Source organism: Vidua macroura, chromosome 30, assembly GCF_024509145.1.
Source record: "Vidua macroura isolate BioBank_ID:100142 chromosome 30, ASM2450914v1, whole genome shotgun sequence".
Lineage (NCBI taxonomy): Eukaryota > Metazoa > Chordata > Aves > Passeriformes > Viduidae > Vidua > Vidua macroura.
Genome location: NC_071600.1, coordinates 3,261,103 through 3,284,590, shown reverse-complemented (window position 1 = coordinate 3,284,590; position 23,488 = coordinate 3,261,103). Strand labels below are relative to the sequence as shown.

General features: G+C 52.9%; 2 protein-coding genes and 1 pseudogene across 2 annotated transcripts in view; 1 reads left to right on the top strand and 2 right to left on the bottom strand.

The window, feature by feature from the left end:
* Nucleotides 1-23,488, bottom strand: part of LOC128820667 (uncharacterized) — a 2,212,279-nt pseudogene that overhangs the window by 46,107 nt on the left and 2,142,684 nt on the right.
* LOC128820701 (olfactory receptor 14J1-like) overlaps nucleotides 1-23,488 on the bottom strand; it is a 112,094-nt gene that overhangs the window by 11,537 nt on the left and 77,069 nt on the right. The window lies entirely within an intron of this gene.
* Nucleotides 17,496-19,570, top strand: LOC128820709 (olfactory receptor 14J1-like). The gene is made up of 2 exons (XM_054001526.1): nucleotides 17,496-17,509; nucleotides 18,615-19,570. Exon 2 carries the CDS (start codon nucleotides 18,638-18,640, stop codon nucleotides 19,568-19,570), a length of 933 nt encoding a protein of 310 aa, XP_053857501.1. The 5' UTR covers nucleotides 17,496-17,509; nucleotides 18,615-18,637.

Genomic DNA, 23,488 nt, shown 5'->3' with positions numbered 1-23,488 from the left:
TCACCCATGGTGGTTGTAGCTCCTGGATTGGGGAATGAAATCTGGGAAGGGTCTTTGGTGGGAGCTGCCCTGGGTCAAGGGAGACAATGAGAAAGAAACAGAGCAGGCAGAGAAAGGCAGGAGAGAAAGGAGGACACAAACACAATCAGCTGAGAAGGTGGCACTCTGAAAAACATACCAGAACTGACTGAAAATGAATGGGACAGGAATCAAGAATTCTGAAAGTTTTATTTACTATCAAAATATATCCCACACACACAGTCCCACACAAACCTGATCCCACACCCTCAAATTTGGATCCCATTTCTCCCCATCTCCTTCCAAGCCCATCTCACCCTGGAGGCTGTGCAATCGAGTAATTTCAGTACGGGACTGAGTTTTTCTGAGGTGGGAACAAGCCAATTTGATGTGGACTTGTGCCTTTTTGGGGTAAGATTGAGCAGTTTTCAGTGGGACTGAGTGCTTTTGAGTCGACAGACCGATCCCTCTTGACTTTTGGAATGCAAAGAGATGGAGAACACTATCTGAAATCCCCAAAGTACCTACAAATCTTCCAGAATATGTCCCCAAACCATAAATTCCCCCTGAAATACCTGTGAAATGGTGGGACTTTAGACATTAGTGATAAATTTCTTTCTTTGTAGTCCTATTTCATGTAGTTTTAAGGGACAAAGATAAATCACAAAAAAATTAGGGCCAAACCAAAAGGATAGCCAGACAGGTGTCTTCCCAACATGGATCACATGGAATGTGGGTCACCAGGGCTCTGCCAATGTGAGTCCTCCCATGGGGGATGGAGTAGGGGCAGTGCATGAAGCTCTCCCTGCAGTTGGGGCACTTGCAGGGCTTCCCTTAGCGGTGGGTCTGTTGGTGTTTGGTCAAGTTAGAGCTCTGGGTGAAGCTCTTCCCACACTGGGGACACTCGTAGGGCCTCTCCCCGGTGTGGATGCGCTGGTGGGTGACGAGGTGGGAGTTGTGCTTGAAGCCCTTCCCGCAGTCAGGGCAGAGGAAGGGCCTCTCCTCAGTGTGAATCCGCTGGTGCAGGAGGAGATCTGAGGTGGTCCGAAATCTCTTCTGACACTCGGGACACTCGTAGGGCCTCTCCACAGTGTGGATCATTTGGTGGATGATCAGTTTGGACCTCTGGCTGAAGCCCTTCCCACATTCCCACATTCCCCACATTTGTATGGCCTTTCCCCAGTGTGGATGTTCTGGTGGCGGATCAAGTGGGACTTCTGGCGGAAGCTCTTTCCACATTCCCCACACTGGTAGGGCCGTTCCCTGGTGTGGATCCTCTGGTGCTGGATCAGGCTGGAGCTTCGGCTGAAGCTCATCCCACATTCCCCACACTCGTAGGGCCTCTCCCCGGTGTGGATGCGCCGGTGCTTGATGAGGGTGGAGTTGTGCTTGAAGCCCATCCCGCAGTCAGGGCAGCAGAAGGGCCTCTCCTCTGTGTGAATCCGCTGATGTACAAGAAAATGGGAGGTAGTGTGAAACCTCTTCTGACACTCGGGACACTTGTAGGGCCTCTCCCCAGTGTGGATGCGTTGGTGGGTGACGAGGGCAGAGCTGCAGCTGAAGCCCTTCCCACACTCCCCACACTCATAGGGCCATTCCCTGGTGTGGATCATCTGATGGCAGATCAGGTTGTTGCTCCGCTTGAAGCTCTTCCCACACTCCAAGCACTTGTAGGGCCTCTCCCTGTCATGAAGCTGCTCATGGACCACCAGCTCCGGGCTCTGGCTGCAGCTCTGTCCACCTTCCCGGCACAGGGTGGGTCTTTCCTCCTCAGAGCACCCTGGGCTGGGTTTGCAGCCCTTCCTCCTGTGAGATATCTTCGGATTTTCCTCCCTATTGGATTCCTGCGCTGTGGAGATGCTCAAAACAGCATCTTCCACGAGGTTCTGCCGTGGGGATTTGTCCTCTCTGGTCTCCATCTTCAGCTCCTCCTCTGGGGCAGGAAGGACAAGGAGAGGATGGGATTTGCCTCCGTGCCAGAGGGAAGGGGAAGGAGATTCCCCCAGTGCGTCCCCGGCAGGACGGTGTCGGCAGCGGGGTTGTCCTGCAGCCAGGGGCCAGGCTGGGCTGGGAGATGGAGCAGGAGAGAGGGGGAAAGGGGCACTGACTTCCTCCTCACATGCCAGGGTGTCCCAGGGCTCCTTCCTCATCCTTGCAGCCTCCTCCTCCATGTGGCGAAGGTTTGGGGATGGGAAATTCTGTTCTGGGAAGAAACCAAATGGTGCGCACATTGAGTTTTGTACTGGTTTGGAGCAAAGTAGGGTGAGAATTTATGCCGGAATTACAATTTAATCAGAAAATTAGGATCAAGGCAATGATCCAGAAACACTGTCTTAATCTGACAGAGTCAGGATATAACCTGACACCCCGTTGGGCAGGGTGGTGGTAGCAGTCCGATGAAATGGTGGCTGCAGTCCTGTTGGAGTGATGAACGTGATTCTGTCAAAGCGGGGATCCTGCAGAAGGGTCTGGTCTTCCTCTGAAGGTCCAGTGGTGCTTATGGAGCTCTTGTCCCCTGGGAATGCAGTAGGCAAGGTGCTCCTGGTGTTGCAAGGGTGAGATTATATGCAGGTAGGAATGCTTGGTTCCTCCCCCTGGGCGGAGCATCCCACAATGGGATGATGTAATTTTATCAGTCCTGCAGTGACACTCAATGGCCCATTAACAGAAGATGGCCCCTGGAGGGCGTTATCAGGGCTGAGTCATGGCAGAGATAAAGAGCACTGTCCCACCTGTTTATCACAGTTCATGAAGATGGTGACTGAAAACACACTTTTGGTTACATCTTACATTGTCACCTGAAGCAGTGAGGCAATCCCTGCTCGGGGTGGGGGGTGAACACCACCCCCCTTACCCAAACTGGCTCAGGTGTAAAACCCCCACCCTGGGAAGGCCACGCACACAGGGGACAATGTCACCCTTGCCCTGCCCCAGGGGAGGTCTCTGTCCCTGTCACTCCCTTGCTCTCCCCCCTTTGCTCTTTCAATCTCTCTCTCTACTTCACATTTACTGTTCAATAAAATCCACTTTGGATTTGGTCTCGTTAACACGTTAATTGGAGCAGAGGCATCTCTCTAACAATTTTATTAACCAGATGGTGACATTATTTTGGCTCAATGAGTTCAGGGCACTGTTGTCTGACCCCAAGTGGCTTTGACAACCGCATGGTTCCCTCCTCTGAGCAGATTGTGGCTCCTTCTAGAGGAACTCTTGGAAACTTGGATGCAGCTTCCTCTGAGGGATTTGTGGGAGAACTTACGAGGAAAATGGCTGTTGTGGGTTGCCAGTGTAAAGAAAATATTTTGTTGTCCTTCCTTGAAAAGTTTGTTAAAATCACTGGAGGAAAGGGACCAAATGACAAATGTAAGACTGACAAGGATCATTCGCCACAAGTTGAAGAACACAAGGCTGCTAAAAGTCCTACAAGATGCCCAGCTCAAGTAAATAAATTCCCAAAAACTCCCAAATTCATAGGTTTGAGGGCTTTGCCAAATGTGAAAATCATTATTTTCTTCGTCCCTGTCACCTTTGTGACAGATACACAGAGCTTTCCATTTTTTTACATAATCTGTATTGGGCCAAATTTCCACTTTCCTTTTATCGGAACCTGCCAGCAGCTGAGCTGGAGCTGCGCAGGAACTGATGAAATTTGCAAGTGCCACAGAATTGCTTCTATTGTCAGTTTATTCATGTTTGGGATTTGTGTTTCCATCACAGGTGACTTGTGGGAAGAGCAAATATTCCTCAAGGCATTTTATGGAGGGTTAAGTGTGATTTCTGCCGAGTTTATTTTGTCTGGTGCCCAGAGAATGCTCGAGGGGTCTCGGTGCCTCTTGCCCTTGGGGATGCTTGGGAGGGGCTTGGATGGGTTGTCCCTGTCCCTGTCACCCCAGGCCATTCCCCAGGGGGTCTCCATCGTTCACACCCCAGGGAATGCCTAGGGGGTCTCACTCCCTCTCACCCTGTGCCAGGGGGTGCTTGGGGCAGTCTCTGTCCCTCTCAGCCCAGGGGATGCTCTGTCTCCTTGCCCTGGGGGATGCTTGGGGGGTCTCCATCCCTCTGGCCTCAGGGAATGCTTGTGCAGGGCTGGGGACCAGGGGCTCTGTGTCCCTCTCACGCTGAGGGTGCTCGGGGCTGGGGAGGCTCTCTGACCTTCTCATCCCTGGAGAGGCCGGGGGGGGTCTCTGTCCCTCTCAGCCCTGGTGTGACCCTGCCCAAACATCATCGGGGTCAGAGGGACAGAGACACCCCCAAACCCTCAGAAAGGCTGAACTTGGGATTTGGTTTGGACTGAGGATTTAGGAAGGGGCTGGAATTGGGGCTGGGGTTGGAGCTGGGACTGAGATTTGGATTAGAGCTTGGCTTGGGGTTAAGGCTAGACATGGGATTGGGTTTGGGGCTGGGGCTGAAATTGGGTCTGGGGCTAGATGAGTCTGGCACTGGGATGAGATTAAATACAGAACTCTGAGTGTGTCTAAATGTGGAGTGAGATTAAGACCAGGATCAGGTTTGGGACTGAGCGCACGCAGAGCGGGACAGGGGGGATGTCACTGCAGGATGTCCCTGGCATGGTCCCAGCCCTCCTCAGGCACCTCCAAACATGGGGGCAGCTGGGTGCTCCGAGATCCAGGTGCTCCCACGCTGCCCTCAATAACAGGTGAGCATTCCCCGAGGGCAGCCCTGAATGTGACCCTTGGGGCTCTGGGATCAGCCTTCACATCCCTGTGGGAGCAGCTGCAGACATGGTGAGCGATTTCCTCCCCACCTCTTTCCTGAGGAAGGGTGAAGCCCAGCTGTCCTTTCCTTCTGGTGCCTCCTCCTCTCCTCAGCTGAGCATGTCAAACTCCCCCGGAGCAGGAAAGTCCCCATTCCCTGTTTCCTTGTGGCTGCAGCCTGGAACATCGACTCAGAAGGAAGAACTTTCTGACAGCCCTGCTGAATGACACCTGAAGGAGGTTTGTGAGAAAGGGAGGAAATTGTATTTTGATAGGAAATAAAGCTACAATATTATTTCTTTCCATCGCATTCCTTTTCAGTCAGTTGCAGTTCTGTTTTCAGAGTGCCACCTTCTCAGCTGATTGCGTTTGTGTCCTCCTTTCTCTCCTGCCTTTCTTTGCCTGCTCTGTTTCTCTCTCAGTGTCTCCCTTGACCCAGGGCAGCTCCCACCAAAGGCCCTGCCCTGATTTCATTCCCAGTCCAGGAGCTACAACCACCATGGGTGAAGTTTTGAAGACTGGCAGTGAAATGTCACTGTAGGACCTTGCTCCACTTGGCGTCTTGCTCCTTGTTAAGAGCTTTGCCTTCAAGGGCAGGAAGATCTTTTCCTGGCTGGGAACTGGAATTCCAGCCCCTGGGAGCGTGTGCCATGGATGCCAGAGGGGCATTCCCGAGGCTCCCAGGGTGCTGCTCCTGCCGTGCCTCCCCAGGAGCTGTGCAGGGCCCGGGGACAAGGTGCAGCAGCTGTGTGAGCTCCCAGAGCACGCACCAAAGATGGATTTGCCAGGCATTTCCCAGCACATTCCCGGCTGGTAGCAGAGGGAGAAAGGAAAGGGAAGGAAGTCCCTGACAGAATCCCACAAGTATTGGGGTAGGAAGGGACCCTGCCCGCGGAGGGAGTGTCACAATCCGCTTGGAGGAGCAGGGTGTTGTGATGGCTTGTTTACCAATCCCAGAAGGGCAAAAAGGCGAACAGCAGGGGATCATGAGTTTCATCACAGCAAATGCACCTTTATTATATAGTGCCAACAGCAAAGCAATGGAGGGGACAGAAAGGAAATAAAGGACAGAAAGAAAAAGACAGGAAAAGGGATTATAGTTGCCAAAGCAGACAAAATCCTCCCTGGTCTGAACAATGGAGATCCATTTTGTCACATCAGGGAGAATCTCAAAATCTTGGTTATCTCAGGGGTCTTTTATAGTCCTCTGTGGAAGGGGGGAACAGGCAAAAGACAATGAATGTCCATTGAAGGCACCGAGGGGGAACAGGTCATGCTATCAGCCATGAGTGAGAGCCATTGTCTTCTTGGTCCATTGCCCACGCCTGGGCAAACATCTCGCATTGATCGGGCCAGCCCTACTCCCTGTGGTAGGGGTCTCAGTCTCAGTCCTTGGGAGGGGCTTCAATCTCCGTCCGTCACAGTGGTCATGAGGCAGATGAGGGGTCTTCCATGGGAGATCACCAGAGTTACCCCAGAAAGTTCATTTGGCCAAGAGTTGGGAAAATTTGTGGGTTGAGCAGGTATCGTGAAGCAGGTGTAAGCACGTAGAACAAGCCGCTCCTTGCCAGGTCACAGGATAAGGCATGTCCGTTGAAGGGGAACAATCCCCACATGCACCCAGCGCTGCAATAAACATACAGTGTCTACAACTCCTTGCAGGATTTGTGGGGATCAATTTTTCATCTGCGTTTCAGCAGCAGAGCTAGCAGACTAAACAGCGTATTTTACTTATACTAGCAAGCTACTAATGATTCAAAGCAGCACATTTCACATAAATACAAATGGATTTCTACCCTGTCACATTTACCCTGTAAAATACCCTGTTTCAACTCCTGAGCACCCCCTGGGCTGACAGGGACAGAGACTCCCTCGATCACTCCACTGGCACAGGGTGAGAGGGAGAGAGACCCCACAGGCATTCCCTGGAGTGAGAACGATGGAGACCCCCTGGGGAATGGCCTGGGGTGAGAGGGACAGGGACAACCCATCCAAGTCCCTCCCAAGCATCTGCCAGGGCAAGAGGCACAGAGACCCCTCGAGCATTCCCTGGGCACTGGCAAAAACAAACTCGGCAAAAATCAAACTTAACCCTACATAAAATGCCTTGAGGAATATTTGCTCTTCCCACAAGTCCCTTGCGATGGAAATGCAAACAAATCCCAAACATGAATAAACTGACAATAGAAGCAATTCTGTGGCAATTGCAAATCTCATCAGTTCCTGCGCAGCTTCAGCTCAGCTGCTGGCAGGTTCTGAAAAACAAAACTGAAAATTTGGCCCAATACAGATAATGACAAAAAAGGGGAAAGCTGTGTGTAGCTGTCACAAAGGTGACAAGGATGAAGAGAATAATGACTGTCATATTTGCTAAAGTCCCCAAGCCTGTGAATACAGGAGTTATTAGGGAATTTAGCTACTTGAGCTGGGCTTCTTGTAGGACTTTTAGCAGCCTTGTGTTCCTCAACTTGTGGTGAATGATCCTTGTCAGTCTTAAGCTGGTATCATTTGGTCCCTATCCTCCAGTGATTTTAACAAACTTTTCAAGAAAGGACAACAAAATATTTTATTTACACTGGCCACCCACAATAGACATTTTTTTCATAATTTATCCCATAAGTCCCTCAGAGGAAGGTGCATTGAAGTTTCCAATATTTCCTCCATAAAGAACAACAAGTTCCTCAGAAGAGTGAATCATGCTGTCGTCAAAGGCACTTGGGGTCAGACAACAGTGCCCTGAACTCACTGAGCCAAAATGTCACCATCTGGTTAATAAAATTGTTAGAGAGGTGCCTCTGCCATAGTTAAGGTACTAATGAGACCAAATCCCAAGTGGATTTTACTGAACTGTAAATGTGAGGCAGAGAGAGAGAATGAAGGAAAGAGCAAAGGGGGGAGAGCAGGGGAGTGACAGGGACAGAAACCTCCCCTGGGGCAGGGCAAGGGTGACATTGTCCACTGTGTGCGTGGCCTTCCCAGGGTGGGGGTTTTACACCTGAGCCAGTTTGGGTAAGGGGGGTGGTGTTCACCCCCCACCCCGAGCAGGGATTGCCTCACTGCTTCAGGTGACAATGTAAGATGTAACCAAAAGTGTGTTTTCAGTCACCATCTTCATGGACTGTGATAAACAGGTGGGGCAGTGTCCTTTATCTCTGCCAGGACTCAGCCCTGATAACGCCCTGCAGGGGCCATCTTCTGTTCATGGGCCATTGAGTGTCACTGCAGGACTGATAAAATTACATCATCCCATTGTGGGATGCTCCGCCCAAGGGGAGGGACCAATCATTCCTACCTGGATATAATCTCACCCTTGCAACACCAGGAGCACCTTGCCTACTGCATTCCCAGGGGACAAGAGCTCCATAAGCACCACTGGACCTGCAGAAGAAGACCAGACCCTTCTACAGGATCTCTGCTTTGACAGAATCACGTTCATCACTCCAACAGGACTGCAGCCACCATTTCATCGGACTGCTACCACCACCCTGCACAACGGGGTGTCAGGTTATATCCTGACTGTCAGATTAAGGCAGTGTTTCTGGATCATTGCCTTGAGCTTAATTTTCTGATTAAATTGTAATTCTGGCATAAATTCTCCACCTGCTTTGCTCCAAACCAGTACAAATCTCTATGTGCGCACCATTTGGTTTCTTCCCAGAACAGAATTTCCCGTCGCCAAACCTTTGCCACATGGAAGAAGAGGCTACAAGGATGAGGAAGGAGCCCTGGGACACCCAGGCAGGTGAGGAGGAAGTCACTGCCCCTTTCCCCCTCTCTCCTGCTCCATCTCCCCCATGTCCTCCATGGCCCCCAGCTGGAGGATGACCCCACTGCCGACGCCGTCTTGCTGGGCATGCACTGGGGGGATCTCCTTCCCCTTCCCTCTGGCACGGAGGCAAATCCCATCCTCTCCTTGTCCTTCCTGCCCCAGAGGAGGAGCTGAGGATGGAGACCACGGAGGATAAATCCCCACGGCAGAACCTCGTGGAAGATGCTGTTTTGAGCATCTCCACAGCGCAGGAATCCAATAGGGAGGAAAATCCGAAGATATCTCACAGGAGGAAGGGCTGCAAACCCAGCCCAGGGTGCTCTGAGGAGGAAAGACCCACCTTGTGCCAGGAAAGTGGACAGAGCTCCAGCCAGAGCTCAGAGCTGGTGGTCCATGAGCAGCTTCATGATGGGGAGAAGCCCTACAAGAGCTTGGAGTGTGGGAATAGCTTCAGATGGAGCAACAGCCTGATCTGCCACCAGATGATCCACACCGGGGAATGGCCCTACGAGTGTGGGGAGTGCGGGAAGGGCTTCAGCTGCAGATCCAACCTCATCATCCACCAACGCATCCACACTGGGGAGAGGCCCTACAAGTGTCCCCAGTGTCAGAAGAGGTTTCACACCAGCTCCACTCTCCTTGTGCATGAGCGGAGTCACACAGATGAGAGGCCCTTCCGCTGCCCTGACTGTGGGAAGGCACAACTCCCACCTCATCAGGCACCGGCGCGTCCACGCCGGGGAGAGGCCCTACGAGTGTCCCCAGTGTGGGAAGAGCTTCTCCAGCAGCTCTGCCTTGATCAAACACGAAGAGACCCACCAGTAAGGGAAGCCCAGCAAGTGCCCCGACAGCAAGAAGAGCTTTGTGCACTGCTCCAACTCCATCCCCCATGGGAGGACCCACGTTGGTCAGAGCCCCGGTGACCCACATTCCCTGTGATCCATGTTGGGAAAACACCTGGCTGGTTATCCTTTTGGTATGGCCCTAATATTAAAAATACAGGAAATAGGACAAAAAAGAAAGAAATTTGTCAGAGATGTCTAAAGTCTCACCATTTCACAGCTAATTGGGGGGGAATTTATAGTTTGGGGACATATTATGGAAGACTTGTTGGTCCTTGGGGGATTTTGGGCAGTGTTCTTCATCTCTCTGCATTCCAAACAACAAACAACAGTCCCACTGAAAGCAATGCAATCTTACCCGAAAAAAGTCTCGATCCCATCTAAAAATGGCTTGTTCCCACCTGAAAAAAACCTCAATCCCATGCCAAAATTACTAAATTCCTTAGCCTCTAGGGTGAGATGGGGTTGGAAGAAGATTGGGAGAAGTGGGATCCAACTTTGGAGCAGTGGGATTGGGGTTGTGTGGGACTGGGTGGGCAGGATGTATTTTAGCAGATCCTTGAGGCCAGGACTGCAGGGAGACAAAGGCTCAGAGCAGGGAACTGCAATGCTGAGCAAGGCCTGGGCTGGCTGGGGGAAGCAGAAAGGCCAAGCCCTGAGCCCAGCCTGGCACAGCAGGGCCTGTCCCTCACGGGTGGCTCGGGGCTGTTTGTGGGGCAGTGGGATGTGAGGGGCAGCAAGGACAAATGTCACAAACCTGTGTGACACTCCAGATCCTCATGGAACCAAGGGGCCGGTGTGACACTGTGGGAAGTTGTGGAACCAAGGGATCACTGTGGCACTGTTGGGCCCATGGAACCAAGGGGCCAGTGTGACACTGTGCTGCCTCATGGAAACAAGAGGCCATTGTGAGCCTGCAGGGCTGTAACACCCCAGAACACTGAAATGCTGGGGGTAACCAAAGGCTCTGTCCCACCACAAACCAAGGCCTGACCCGGCCCTGGCCCCACACGGGCATTCCGAGCATCCCAAGGGGTCTCGGGACATCGATCTCATCCAGCCTCTGACAGCAACCACGGTGACACTGGGGAACCTCATGGAGCCATGGGTCAGTGGTGACAGTGCGGGTCCAAGGACACCACGGTGACACTGGGGAACCTCATGGAGCCATGGGTCAGTTGTGACAGTGCGTGTCCAAGGACACCATGGTGACACTACGGAACTGTTGCATCCCAAGCCGAGGAAGGGGACGATGCGGCTGGGATGCCTTGGAGGAAACTCCCCTCTGAGTTATAATGGTATAGAGACGTGTTCTCCCACAGTCCCTTGCTCCTTTATGTTAATCATTTCAGTTGTGTTATTCCTTTTCCCTCCCCACTTCTCAAAAGTTCTACATTCCTTAGTTACAGCATCCCTTGTCTTCTTCCCAGTTCCAGAATGTTCCCCGCTCCTGCTTTCCCTATTCGTCCCCTGTCCCTTGCTTTTCCTCCCCTGAATCTCTGTTGGTTGTTGCTCTTCAGTCCCTCCTCTGTGCCACTCCTGCTCCCTCAACCCACTGGCCCTCAGGTTTGATGCTCTGCCCCACTGTCTCCCTATATAGCCCTGGGCCAGGCTGTATTGTGTGTTCTTTGTCCCTGGACGCCTTCAGCGTGTAGTTGAAATAAACTGCCACTGGAACTCCACACAAAGAACCCCTCCTGCCTTTTCATTCTCTGCCGACGTTCAAATGACACAGCGCAGCGTGAGCGTCTGGTGTGCAGAGCTGTCCGTCCTTCCTGGCTGAGACACTCTTGGAAAGGCGGTGGCTTCAGCAGCTCCTGCTGCACTGCGGCACGGAACCTCATGGAACCGTGGGTCAGCTGTGACAATGCAGGTCCAAGGACACCACGGTGACACTGGGGAACCTCATGGAACCAAGGGGCCATTGTGACACTGCTGCCTCATGGAATCAAGGAGATCATTGTGGAACTCGGGGGCCCCAAGGAACCAAGGGTCCGTGGTGACCTTGTGGAGCCCGCAGTGTCACAGAGGAGCCGTTGTGACACAGCGAGGGCGCGTGGAGCCGAGGGGCCATTGTGACACATCAGGGCTTTGTGGAACCACAAAGCCATTGTGACATTGCAAGGCCTCATGGAAGCACGGGGCCATTGTGACACTGCAGAAGCAAGGGGGACATTGTGACACTCCAGGGCCTCATGGAACCAAGGAGACCATTGTGACACTGTGGGGTCCCACGAAACCAAGGGAACATGGAACAAATGTGGCAGGCTGGGGCTCCTGGGGGCCACCTGACAGGTCCAGCTGACCTTGGCATGTCGAGGGCTGCTTCTCATCTGCCCCTGAAGCACTGGGGCTCTGGGCTTTCCTTCCTATGGGAGAGAACTGTCCTTCTCCAGGAGTCCTTGGCCAAAAGTGGGATTCCTTCTCCAAGTTTCCTTATATTGCAAGGATTGTTCCCAGACAAAATCTGCCAGGAGAGACAGGTCTGGCTGCCTTGGCCATCCAGGGGCGACCTCTCATCTGCCTTTCAAACACTGGGACCATGTGCTTTTATATCTTGTGGGAAAAACCATCCATCTCCATCAGGCACCCATGGCCAAAATTGGGCATCTGCCTCCAGAATTCCCTATATCCAAGGATAGCTCCCAGACAAAAGCTGCCAGGACTGACAAGTCTGGCTGGCCTTGGCTTCCTGAGGGCTGGCACTCATATGCCTCTCGAAAACTGGGGCTCTGTGCTTTCCTTCCTAATGAAAAGAACTCATCTACCTGTCCAGGTGCTCCTGGCCAAAATTGAGATTCCACCTCCAAAATTCCTTGTGTCCAAGGAGAGCCCCTAGACGAAAGGTGCTAGGAGGGACAAGTCTGGCTGGCTTTGCCTAAGGCTGGCCACCTCTCATCTTCTTCCAGAACACTTGGATTTTGTGGGGTTTTTTTGCCTATAGGAAAAAACCATCCATCCTGACCAGGTGCCCATGGCCAAAATTGGGATTCCAGCACCAAACGTCCGTACATCCAGGGATTGCTCCCAAGTGAAATCAGCCATGACAGAAAGGTCTGGCGGCCCTTGGCGTCTTGGGGGCTGCCTCTCACCTGCCTTCAAAACACTGGGGCTCAGTGCTTTCCTTCTTATGGAAAAGAACCGTCCTTCTTATCTACAAAGTAATGGCCAAAACTGGGGTTCCACCTCTAAAATTCCCGATATCCAAGGGTTGCTCCCAGGCAAAATCTGCCAGTACCATCAAGTCTGGCTGGCCTTGGTCTCTGGTGGCTGCCCCTGCCACACTGGGGCTCGGTTCTTTCCTTCCCATGGAGATCCCTGTGACACTGTGGGGACCTCTTGGAACCAAGGGGATCATTGTGGCACCACTGGAGCCCATGGAACCAAGGGGCCATGGTGACACAGCGGGGCTTCATGGACCCAGAGATCATTCTGACTCTGTGGGGCCTGATGGAACCATGGAGACCATGAGGACCCTTCAGGGCCTCGTGTCACCAAGAGGGCGTTGTGACACCTCAGGGCCTCCTGGGAGCAAGGGACCATTGGGACACTGTGGGGCCCCATGGAACCGAGGGCACATGGAACAGGTCTGGCTGGCTTGGCCTCCCAGGGGCCACCTGACAGGTCTGGCTGATGTTGGAATGCCAAGGGCTGCCTCTCATCAGCTCTTGGAGCACTGGAGCTCCATGCTTTCCTTGCCATGGGAAAGAATTGTTCGTCTTTTCAGATGCCCATTGCCAAAATTGGTACCCTCCCTAAAAAAAATCCTATAAGCAGGAGTATTTCTCAGAACAAAACCTGGCAGCTCTGGCTAGCCATGGCCTCTGGTGGTCAGCTCTAATCTGCCCCTGGAACAATGAGGCTCTGTTCCTTCCTTCCTATGGAAAAGAACTGGCTTTCTTGTCCAGGGTCCATAGCCAAAATTAGAATTTAGCCTCCCAAATTCCCTATATCCAAGGATTGCGAGGATATAACAAAAGTAGCCAGGACAGACATGTCAGGCTGGCCCTGTTCTCTGGTGATTTTCTTAGACTATGAGCTGAATGTTTTCATTTCAAAACACCTTGGAGAGTGCCCAGAGATCTCCCAAGCTGGGATTCTGGGGCCTCGGGCACATGACCACTACATATGGACAAAGAAGCTCAGTGCTCTCTGCTGTTGTGGTGGTTTTGCATCACACAAGTGATGTCCTGAGAGAAGCTCCTAGCAGTTTGCTCTGTGTCTGACAACAAAACCAGTCAGTAATTTTCTTTGAGAACTGACAATCTATTAAACCACAAAGGAAACTGCAGACACCTCTGTGAAGACACAAGTTAAAGAGGAAGAAGCCTGGCTGGGTCTCTTTCCCTTCTGGCCAGCACAGAGGTGCCAAGGCCGGGCCAGCCCCCGTCTGGGCCGGGGCGGGCCGGGCGGCTCCTGCCGTGGGGCCGGGCCCCTTCCCAGGGAGCCCGCCAGGCCCCATCGGCTGCCGGGCAGGGGAGGGGAGGCCGCGGGGCCGAGGCCGGGCCAGGCCGTGGCTGCGCTTGCTGACATCTGGCCGCTGCCGAGCCCTGCCCCGCCGCCAGCCCGGGCCCAGCCAGGATCCGCCGGGCCCCAGGAGCAGCCCCGGGCCGGGCCGGCTCGGCCAAGCTTCTGCCGCCCTTGGGCTTGGCCCGCAACCAGCGGGCAGGGCCAGGAGAAGCCATCGGCCCCGGCCGTGCTGCTGCTCTGCTCTGGCCTGGCTGCTGAGATCCTGGCCCTGCCCCCAGCGCCGCCCAGCCTGACACAGCCCCAGCGCAGCCGCTGCACAAACCTCCATGGGAAAACAGCTCCGGCCGCAAGGACCCAGCCCGGCCGGGCTCACGCAACCATCTGCAGGCCCCGGCTCAGATATTGACTCTTCCCGTGCTTCCATCCTCCCTCCAGGGAGAGAAAAGGACAAAGTGCAGGCACACGGAGAGGAGCAACGTGAAGACACCGAGGTCAGTGAAGAGGAAGTTGAGTCCCAGATGGGAGGGATGAGGAGATGCCTTGATCTTGGGGCTGAAATCCTCTGCTAAAGCTATGGAGAAGGATGGAATTGATACATCAGACTCTCTTTTTCCCTATAACGCATTGAAAAGAATGGGGAGATGACTTGTTCAGCAAAGGCCTCCATGCTAAAGTAAGCAAATGTTGGAGTTGCTGTGATCCCATGAGATGTTTGAACACAGAAAGGGAGCAGAGTGATGAGACCCTGTGCCCTCAGGGAGAGAAGAAGAAGATCTCTATTCCCAGAGATGAAGATGATTTCAGAAATAGATGAAGAGAACCTTTGCTCTTAAACAGCTCATCTATAAAACAATACCCCATAAAGTTGGCATGGCCCATAAACACAGCTGTGGGAAAAGCTGTGAAAAAATGGGAGGGACTTTACGATTGTAGATTTTTCCAGGCAGCTGTTATTCGTGGAAATGAAAAGCCATGAGAGAACTGTTTTCTTGTGGAGAAGTCACCATAACATTAACAAGAGGAACCTCTCTCCCTAAGTGAACTGAAGAAACACTGTTCTAGAGGTGGTAAACTAACAGAAAATTTTAGGTTTTGTCTCTTTACATTGTCAGGTTGTATGGAGAGAGGAAGTGTTCTGAAAGTTTTGTTCTGATTCTTATTAGTCTTTCTTGTAGTTACTATTAATAAACGTTTCTTTATACACTTTTAAAGTTTTGAGCCTACTTTGCCTTTCTCCTAATCCTATCTCAGAGCAGGAAATGAGTAAGTATATTCTAGTGAGTGCACTGGTAATTAGCCAACACTGAACCCACCACACCAACTGATGCATTGGCCGAGAAATCTCAAATTGGTGAACCAAAACCACTACAGAAACTTCATTATGAACGTCTGTAGAACAGAGGGATATTAAGGCAGAGCCATGGTTTGTCAGGACTTGCTTGATCCTAATGAGCCCCGTGGTGCATTTGGAGCTGAGCCCTGGAACCTCAGGGCCTGAGAGGAGATTGCACAAACCTTTCCAGGAGTCAAAGGCAGAAAAAAACCCCAAAGTGTCTCAAAGCATTAATGGGACCCACTGAGGTCCATCCCCAACACAGGCTCCTCATGGACTCCTTGGTGGAGAGAACTGGTGGCCAGGATAGCACAAAAACCTCTCAGAGACTCAAAATGGCACAAAAACCTCTCAGTGTGGAAAGGAAAATCCAAAGTACCTGAAAAAAGTTGAGTATCTCAAAGCATTAATGAGCCCCACTGAGTGTCAGTACAAAGCTCTCCAGGGACTCGTTAAAGCAGATAATTGGGGCCATGATTGCACAAACCTCTCACAGAGTCTGTATCCAAAGGGAAACACCAAGTACCTTAAAATAACTGAAGTACCTGGAAGCATTAATGAGCCCCACTGAGTGTTGTTCCTGACCAAGCCTCTCCAGGGACTAATTACAGCAGATAATTGGAGGCCATGATGGCACAAAGCTCTCAGAGACTGCAAGGCAAAAGCCAAAGTCCTTTGAAAAACCTGCAGTGCCTGGGAGCATTGTGGAGCCCCCAGGGCCATTCCTGAGCAAGGCTCCCCAGGGACTCCTTCCAGCAGATCCTTGAGGCCACTGGGATGTGGGCTAGGGGGGGATGCTGAGGGCAGGACAAGGGGCTGACAGTGCCCAGCCTGGCTGGGGCTGTGCCAGGAGGCCCCAGGGCCTCAGGACAAGGTGTCTCCTGACAGCCCTTGGTGCCACAGACCCTGCTGTGCCCCAGGCCACCAAGACTTGGCTTCTCTTTCTCCCCACCTGTCATCAGTGCCTCCAGTTCTCTGCTCTGCCTGGGGCCTGGGGACACTTTCTCACTCATGTCCCTCACTGGGACCCATTAAAAGTCAAAGAAACTTGGAGTTGGATTCTGACTTGGGATTTCTGGAGAGGTTTCTTCAGCTCCCTCTCAGGGCCTGATGTTCAGGGCCTGAGCACAAAGCCCCAGAGGCTCATTCAAGTCCTTGTGCTGTGTCTGTGCTGCTGAGCTGGGCCGGGCTCCTGGCACAGAGGGTGATGCTGGTAAGCAAGCAGAGCTTCAAAAGCACATTTCTCTGGATGAGCAGCTCTTCTCCCAGCCCAGCAGGGCTGGGGCACTGCCTGCAGCCAGCGCGGGCACAGCCCAGAGGCACAGAGAGCTTCAATCAGTCAGGGCTGGGAAGGTGCTGAGAAGTGCCTGGGGCAGAATCACTGCCAGCCCTTGGCACAGGAACCTCTGGCTGCAGGACAATGCAGCTGCAGCTCCTGCAGTGATCTCCTCAAGCTGGAACATGCCAATGCCCACAGCCCCTGTGAGTACATTCTCTGATGGTCTCTTGTGCAGAGCAGCCAGGGGTGCCCAGGGCTGTCCTGCAGAGCAGGGTCCTGCAGCCCAGGGCGCTGTGCTGGGCCAGGGACTCTGCTGCCTGCCAGGGACAGCTCTCAGCCGGCCCGGGGAGCTGCTGCCAGCACTGGCCAGAAGCTGTGGGGGGGAAGGAGCCACCCTGAGCAGGGCAGGTGCTGCTGCTGAGAGCTGCTGGCTGGGGCAGGGCTGCTCCCAGCTCCAGACCAGCCTGGGCACAGCTCCAGAGGACACTTCCCAAAGAAGGTAAGCCTGGGATTGCTGTAAAGATCAGGAGCTTTCATGAGAGTGTTTTCAATTTCCTGCTTGGAGAAGGATGGGAAAGATGGGGTGGTGACAAGAAGATTTTTGCTTTTGATATATTTTTATATATTCATAGCTCTAAAAATTACTATTATATAGTTATAAAACTATAATCCTTATTTTACGCTAATAAACTCTTAATTAACTCTATTAAACTACTGTTATATACTTCTATAACTATAATCCTTTATTAACTCTAGTACATTTCCTAACCTTTCTCTTTGACTTTAGAACAATAACCTGTCTAAATACATTCCTTAAATACTGTATAGTCTTATTATCAAGAAGAGGACCTATAAGAAGAACATTTTGGTTTTTGAATGTGTACAGTGATAACAAAAAGTGGGGCAAAGAAGCCTTTGGACCTACTCCAATGGGTTGAGTTAGGGGTGTGTAACTGGGACAACTGATTCTCCTATTGGATTTTCCTGTTAAATATCCGAATGTAATCAACCTTTATAAATTGTTGAAATCAGGAGCCGATTGTGACTCACCCCCACTGGGACACCTGGAAGCTTCCAATAAAGGTCTGGTTTCTACTTTACTGTTCTAACTCTGTTGCAAGTTTGTTTGTTTGTTTGTTTGGTTTGGTTTGGTTTTTTTTGTTTGTTTGTTTTGTGGTTTTTTTTGTTTCTTTTTTGTTTTTTTCCTTGTTTGATCATAGACAACATGGGGATAAGAGAAGCAGAAGAGGAATTGTAATCCCAGAATGACAGAACACTCTGAGTTCAAAGGGACACACAGGATCCTCAAAGGAATGTTTGAACATTTACAGAGACTCCAGAACTGTGACTTTGGGGGGTCAGTCTCTCTGCTGGCAGCCTCCCAAAGGGCCTTCAGCCACTGCTCAGCCCGGGACAGCAGCAGCATCACCTTGGCAGGGCCCAGCAGGGCTCTCCTGAGCTGCCCTTGCCCAGCTGCACACAGACCCTGCCCCAGCCAGGGCCCTGCACACAGGCAGGTTTCTGTAGGGCCGGGCCGAGGGCACACGGGGTGGGATGGGCTCTGTGAGCGCTGGCAGGGACAAGGCACCTCTCAGGAGGGAATGTCCAGGCCCAGGGAGATGCTCGGGGAAGGAGAGGGGGCTGAACAGAGCAGTGCTGGGGGAACAAGCCCATCCAGACCCTCACCTGCCCTCAGCCACAGGGAATCCTTTGCCTCTCCCATCTCTCAGTGGCAAACCCTGAGTGCAGCAGGAATGCTGGGGATGTCTGACCTCAGAGAGGTAGCAATGATGTGTGGCTAAGAAAAATATTCCCTACATCTTTTCCCTGCTATCCAAGTCCTCTAGATGTGGCAGTGCAGATGGTACCTATGCATTAGAAGTGATTTCTGCATTAGAAGTGATTCCCCTGACAAATGCTGAATATCCAGCATTGTCCCTCTGCCACATGGCCACAAACCCAGGGCAGCAGGGCAGGGATGGCTCCTTGAGAGTCCCCACGCACAGCCCTGGCTGCTCCTGGCACACTCAGCCAGCACAGCTGGAGCTCAGGCAGGGACCTGGGTGAAGGTTTTCCCAGAGCAGGAACAAGGGTGGGTGAGTCCCAGCAGGACAGTCTGCAGGGAATGGCCCAGGTTTAGCTCCAAGCAGCCTCTCCTGACTTGTCACTGTCCTTCCTCCATGAACAGGTGCCCATGTGCAGCCACAGCCAATGTCCAACAGCAGCTCCATCAGCCACTTCCTCCTGCTGGCACTGGCAGAGACGCGGCAGCTGCAGCTCCTGCACTTCTGCCTCTTGCTGGGCATCTCCCTGGCTGCCCTCCTGGGCAACGGCCTCATCATCAGCGCCGTAGCCTGCGGCCACCACCTGCACACGCCCATGTTCTTCTTCCTGCTCAACCTGGCCCTCAGCGACCTGGGCTCCATCTGCACCACTGTCCCCAAAGCCATGCACAATTCCCTCTGGGACACCAGCACCATCTCCTACACAGCATGTGCTGCTCAGCTCTTTTTTTTTGCCTTTTTCATCTCAGCAGAGTTTTCCCTCTTGACCATCATGTGCTACGACCGCTACGTGTCCATCTGCAAACCCCTGCACTACAGGACCCTCCTGGGCAGCAGAGCTTGTGCCCACATGGCAGCAGCTGCCTGGGCCAGTGCCTTTCTCAATGCTCTCATGCACACAGCCAATACATTTTCCCTGCCCCTGTGCCATGGCAATGCCCTGGGCCAGTTCTTCTGTGAGGTGCCACAGATGCTCAAGATCTCCTGCTCCAAATCCCACCTCAGGGAACTTGGGCTCATTGCTGTTAGTGCCAGTTTGGTATTTGGTTGTTTTGTGTTCATTGTTTTCTCCTATGGGCAGATCTTCAGGGCCGTGCTGAGGATCCCCTCTGAGCAGGGACGGCACAAAGCCTTTTCCACCTGCCTCCCTCACCTGGCCGTGGTCTCTCTGTTTGTCAGCACTGCAGTGTTTGCTCACCTGAAGCCCCCCTTGATGTCCTCCCCATCCCTGGATCTGGCCCTGTCAGTTCTGTACTCGGTGGTGCCTCCAGCCCTGAACCCCCTCATCTACAGCCTGAGGAACCAGGAGCTCAAGGATGCAGTGTGGAGACTGATGACTGGATGCTGTCAGGAACATTAAACTGTTGGCCAATTTCTGCCAATCACTTACAATAAAATTCACCTTTGATATTTCTTCTTAGTTTGGTTCTGGATTTTTTTTGTTCTAGATTTGTCATATTGTTCACAATAAATGTCACTGTGCCATTTCTCATTTTGTTTCTCTCCACCTTCCCTGGGGCCACAGATTGTGTCAATGAGGGGCTGTGCTCTCAGTGGCTGTAAAGGAACTAAAGGATCCCCAACAGAGTTTTCTGCAGAGATGCCCTTTTGTTGCCTTCTCTGGAGCTGCAGCAGCAATGTCTGTGTGCAGAGCTGGGGGCAGATCAGTGCTGGCACAGCAGCTCTGCTCCTGCTGGCCACAACATTCCTGACCCAGGCCAGGAGCCATTGGCCTTCTTGGCCACCTGGGCACACGGCTGGCTCATGTCCAGCCTGCTGTCCATCAGTCCCTGCAGGTCCCTTTCTGCCTGGCTGCTCTCCAGCCCCTCTGTCCCCAGCCTGGAGCGCTGCAGGGGTTGTTGTGGCCAAAGTGCAGGACCCGGCACTTGGACTTGTTAAACCTCACCTTGTTGGATTTGGGCCCTGGATCCAGCCTGTCCAGGGCCCTGTGCAGAGCCCTCCTACCCTCCAGCAGATCAACACTCACATCCAGCTGGGTGCCATCTGCAAAGATGTCCTTGGTTCCAAGGGGCCCCTCAGTGTCACAATGTCCCTGTGGTTACACCAGGCCCTGCACTGTCACACTGGTCTCCTTGCTTCCATGGGGCCCCAAAATGTGACAATGGACTCCTTGGTTCCATGGGGCTTCACAGTGTCACAATGTTCTCGTTGGTGCCCCAGTTTCACAGTGGCCCCTTGGTTCCATGGGGCCCCAGAGTGTCACAAAGGCCCCGTGGTCACATGAGGTCCCACACTGTCACAATGCTCTCTGTGGTTCCACAAGTCCCCTCAGTGTCACAATGGACTCCTTGTTTCCACGAGGCCACACAGTGTCACAACGGCCTTCCAGATTCCTTGAGGCCCCAGAGTGTCACAGTGGCCCCTTGGTTACACAAGGTCCTGCAGTGTCACAATGTCCCCTTGGTTCCGTGAGGCCCCGCAGTGTCAGAACGGCCCCTTGGTTCCACTGGGCCCTGGACTCTCCCAATGCTCTCCTTGGTTTCGCAGTGTCCAAATGGTGAAACCCCTGGGTTCCACCAGGCCCCGCGGTGTCACAATGGCCTCTGTGGTTCCAGGAGGACCCAGGGTCACGGGGGACTCCCTGCTTCCATTTGGCCCCAGAGCACCACAATGGAGCCCTGGTTCTATGGGGCTGCACAGTGTCACTCTGGTGCTGTCAGTGCCACGAGGCCCTGCAGTGTCACAATAGCCCCAGAGTGTCCCAATCATCACAGAATGACAGAATCAAACAGGCTGGAAAAGACTTTGGAGATCATCAAGTCCAACCAATGCCCTAATACCGCCTTGTCACCCAGACATGCCACTAAATGCCACTGCAGAGGGACAGTGACTCTGCCACCTCCCCCCTGGCCTGCCCATTCCAATGCCCACTCACCCTTTCTGTGAAGAACTTCTTCCTCTTGTCCAGCCTCAGCCTCCCCTGGTGCAGCTCAAGGCTGTGTCTTCTTGTCCTGCCCTCCAGCAGATCCACACTCACACCCAGCTTGGTGTCATCTGCAAATTTGGTGATGGTGGGCTCGATCCCCTCAGCCAGATCATCAGTGAAGATGTGAAACAGGACTGGGCCCAGCACAGATCCCTGGGGGACAGCAGCAGGGACTGGACACCAGCTGGATGCAGCACCATCCCCACCACTCTCTGGGCCCAGCCTCCAGCCAGCTCTTCCCTCTCCCAGCAAGGAGGGAACCTGCCCAAGCCGTGGGCTGCAGCTTTTCCAGGGAATGCTGTCAGAGACTGTGTCAAAGGCTTTGCTGAAGTGCAGATGGACACATCCACAGCCTTTCCCACATCCACAGCTGGGTCACCTGGCTATAAAAGGAGATCAGTTTGCTCAGGCAGGACCTGCTCCTCTTAAATCCATGCTGGCTGGCTCTGACCCCTCGGCCATCCTGTGGCTGCCCTGTGATGGCTCTCAAGGTGATCTGTTCCAGAACCTTGCCGGGCACCGAGGTCAGGCTGACAGGCCTGGAGTTCCCCAGATCCTCCTTCCAGCCCTTCTTGGGGATGGGCTCACACTGGCACCTCCAGTGCTCTGGCACCTCCCTGCTGAGCCAGGACTGATGGGAAATGATGGAGAGCAGCTTGGGGAGCTCATCCACCAGCTCCCTCATCCCCCTAGGATGGATCCCATCCCATACACCTGTGAGCATCTGAGTGGCTCAGCAGGTCACCAGCTGCTTCCTCCTGGATTACAGGGGCTGTTCTGCTCCCTGTGCCAATCTCCCAGCTCAGGAGAGCTCTTGTCCTGAGGACAACCTGTTCATATATTGAAAATTGAGACAAACAAGATGTTAAGTAGCTCAGCTTTTTCCTTATCTTTAGTTACTCTATTCTCCATGGCATCCAATAAAGAGTAGAAGTTCTCCTTATCCCACATTTTGCTATTAAGTTATTTATGAAACATTTTTTATTATTTTTCACAGAAGTGGCCAGGTTAATCTCTAATTCAGATTTCACCTTTTTCCTTTTTTTTCTGAATGACCTAACAACATCCTCAAACACTTCCAAAGTTCCCTGACCTTCTGTCCGAAGTTGATGCACCCTCGTCCTTCCCTTGAGTTCCCACAAAAGCTCCATGGGCAGGAGCGTCATTTTCCTCACCAGCTCATCTTTTGCCACACTGGGACAGGCTGCTCCTTCCTCCTTAAGATTACTTTCTTGAAATGTGTCCATCCTCCCTGGACCCCTTTGTTTTTAAAGGCTGTTTCAGTTTATATTCTGTATTTTGCACACATATTCATTAATTGTCCTGGACTAAACACACATCTGATAATCATTTCCCCAAAATCATTAACATATTTCCCCTCCCTTTTACCCATGCTCTCTTCTGTCCTGGGGGTCTCTCTGGTGGTCCCTGGTGGTCGTGGACCCCAGTGTTCCTGTGGGCCTGGCTGAGCTGGCAGGACACTGAGGCTGGTGAACTTCCAGTTCCCCTTCTCACACAATGGGCATTGTGTGGTTTCCATAGGCCTGGGGTTTTGGAGAACAAGCTCCAGGTGTCAGCTCACCTGGTGGAGACAATTTATCATCTGGTAACATGAGGTCACAGAGTGGGCTATGACATCACAGAGTGGGTTATGTGAGGTCACTGAGCAGCTACAGCACCATAGACTTTCTCTGTGACATCACAGAGCTGGCTGTGACATATTAGATTTTGCTGTGACATTACAGGGCAGCTCTGTGACATCGCAGAATGGATTGTGGCGTCAGAGATCAGCTGTGTGAGACTAAAAATTGGGCTGTGACATCTCAGAGCAGTCTGTGACATCACAGAGGGGCTGTGTGACATCCCAGGAGGGCTGCGTGAGGTCACTGGGTTGGTCACTCCGCCCCAGCTCCCCCTCACAGTTTCTCCCAACAACTCCAATGCTGTTCATGCCCAGCGGGGTTCCTGTCCCCCGCTATCCCCCCGGCCCACCTGGAGCCACAGCCTCCACCAAAGGATGTTCCACAGGATCCACCCCAGAGCCTGACACGGGGACAAGGGGCCAGGGCTGTGTGACCAGGACATCAAGGCCGTGGATTATCCAGGTCCCTGTGGCCTGGGTTGGGTTCCCCAGGGCAGGAAAGATGTCTGGCAGCTGGAGCAGGCTTAGGGAAGGGCCTCCAAGGTGGGGCTGGAGCCCTTGGGCTGTGAGCAGAGGCTGAGGGAGCTGGGCTTGTCCAGCCCGGAGCAGGGAAGGCTGAGGGGCTCCTCATCCCAGCCTGGCAGTGCCAGCCAGGAGGGGATGGAGAACACAGAGCCAGGCTCTTCACC

Coding starts and splice junctions, on each gene's coding strand:
- LOC128820709 (XM_054001526.1), top strand. CDS start 18,638: ATGTCCAACAGCAGCTCCATCAGCCACTTCCTCCTGCTGGCACTGGCA.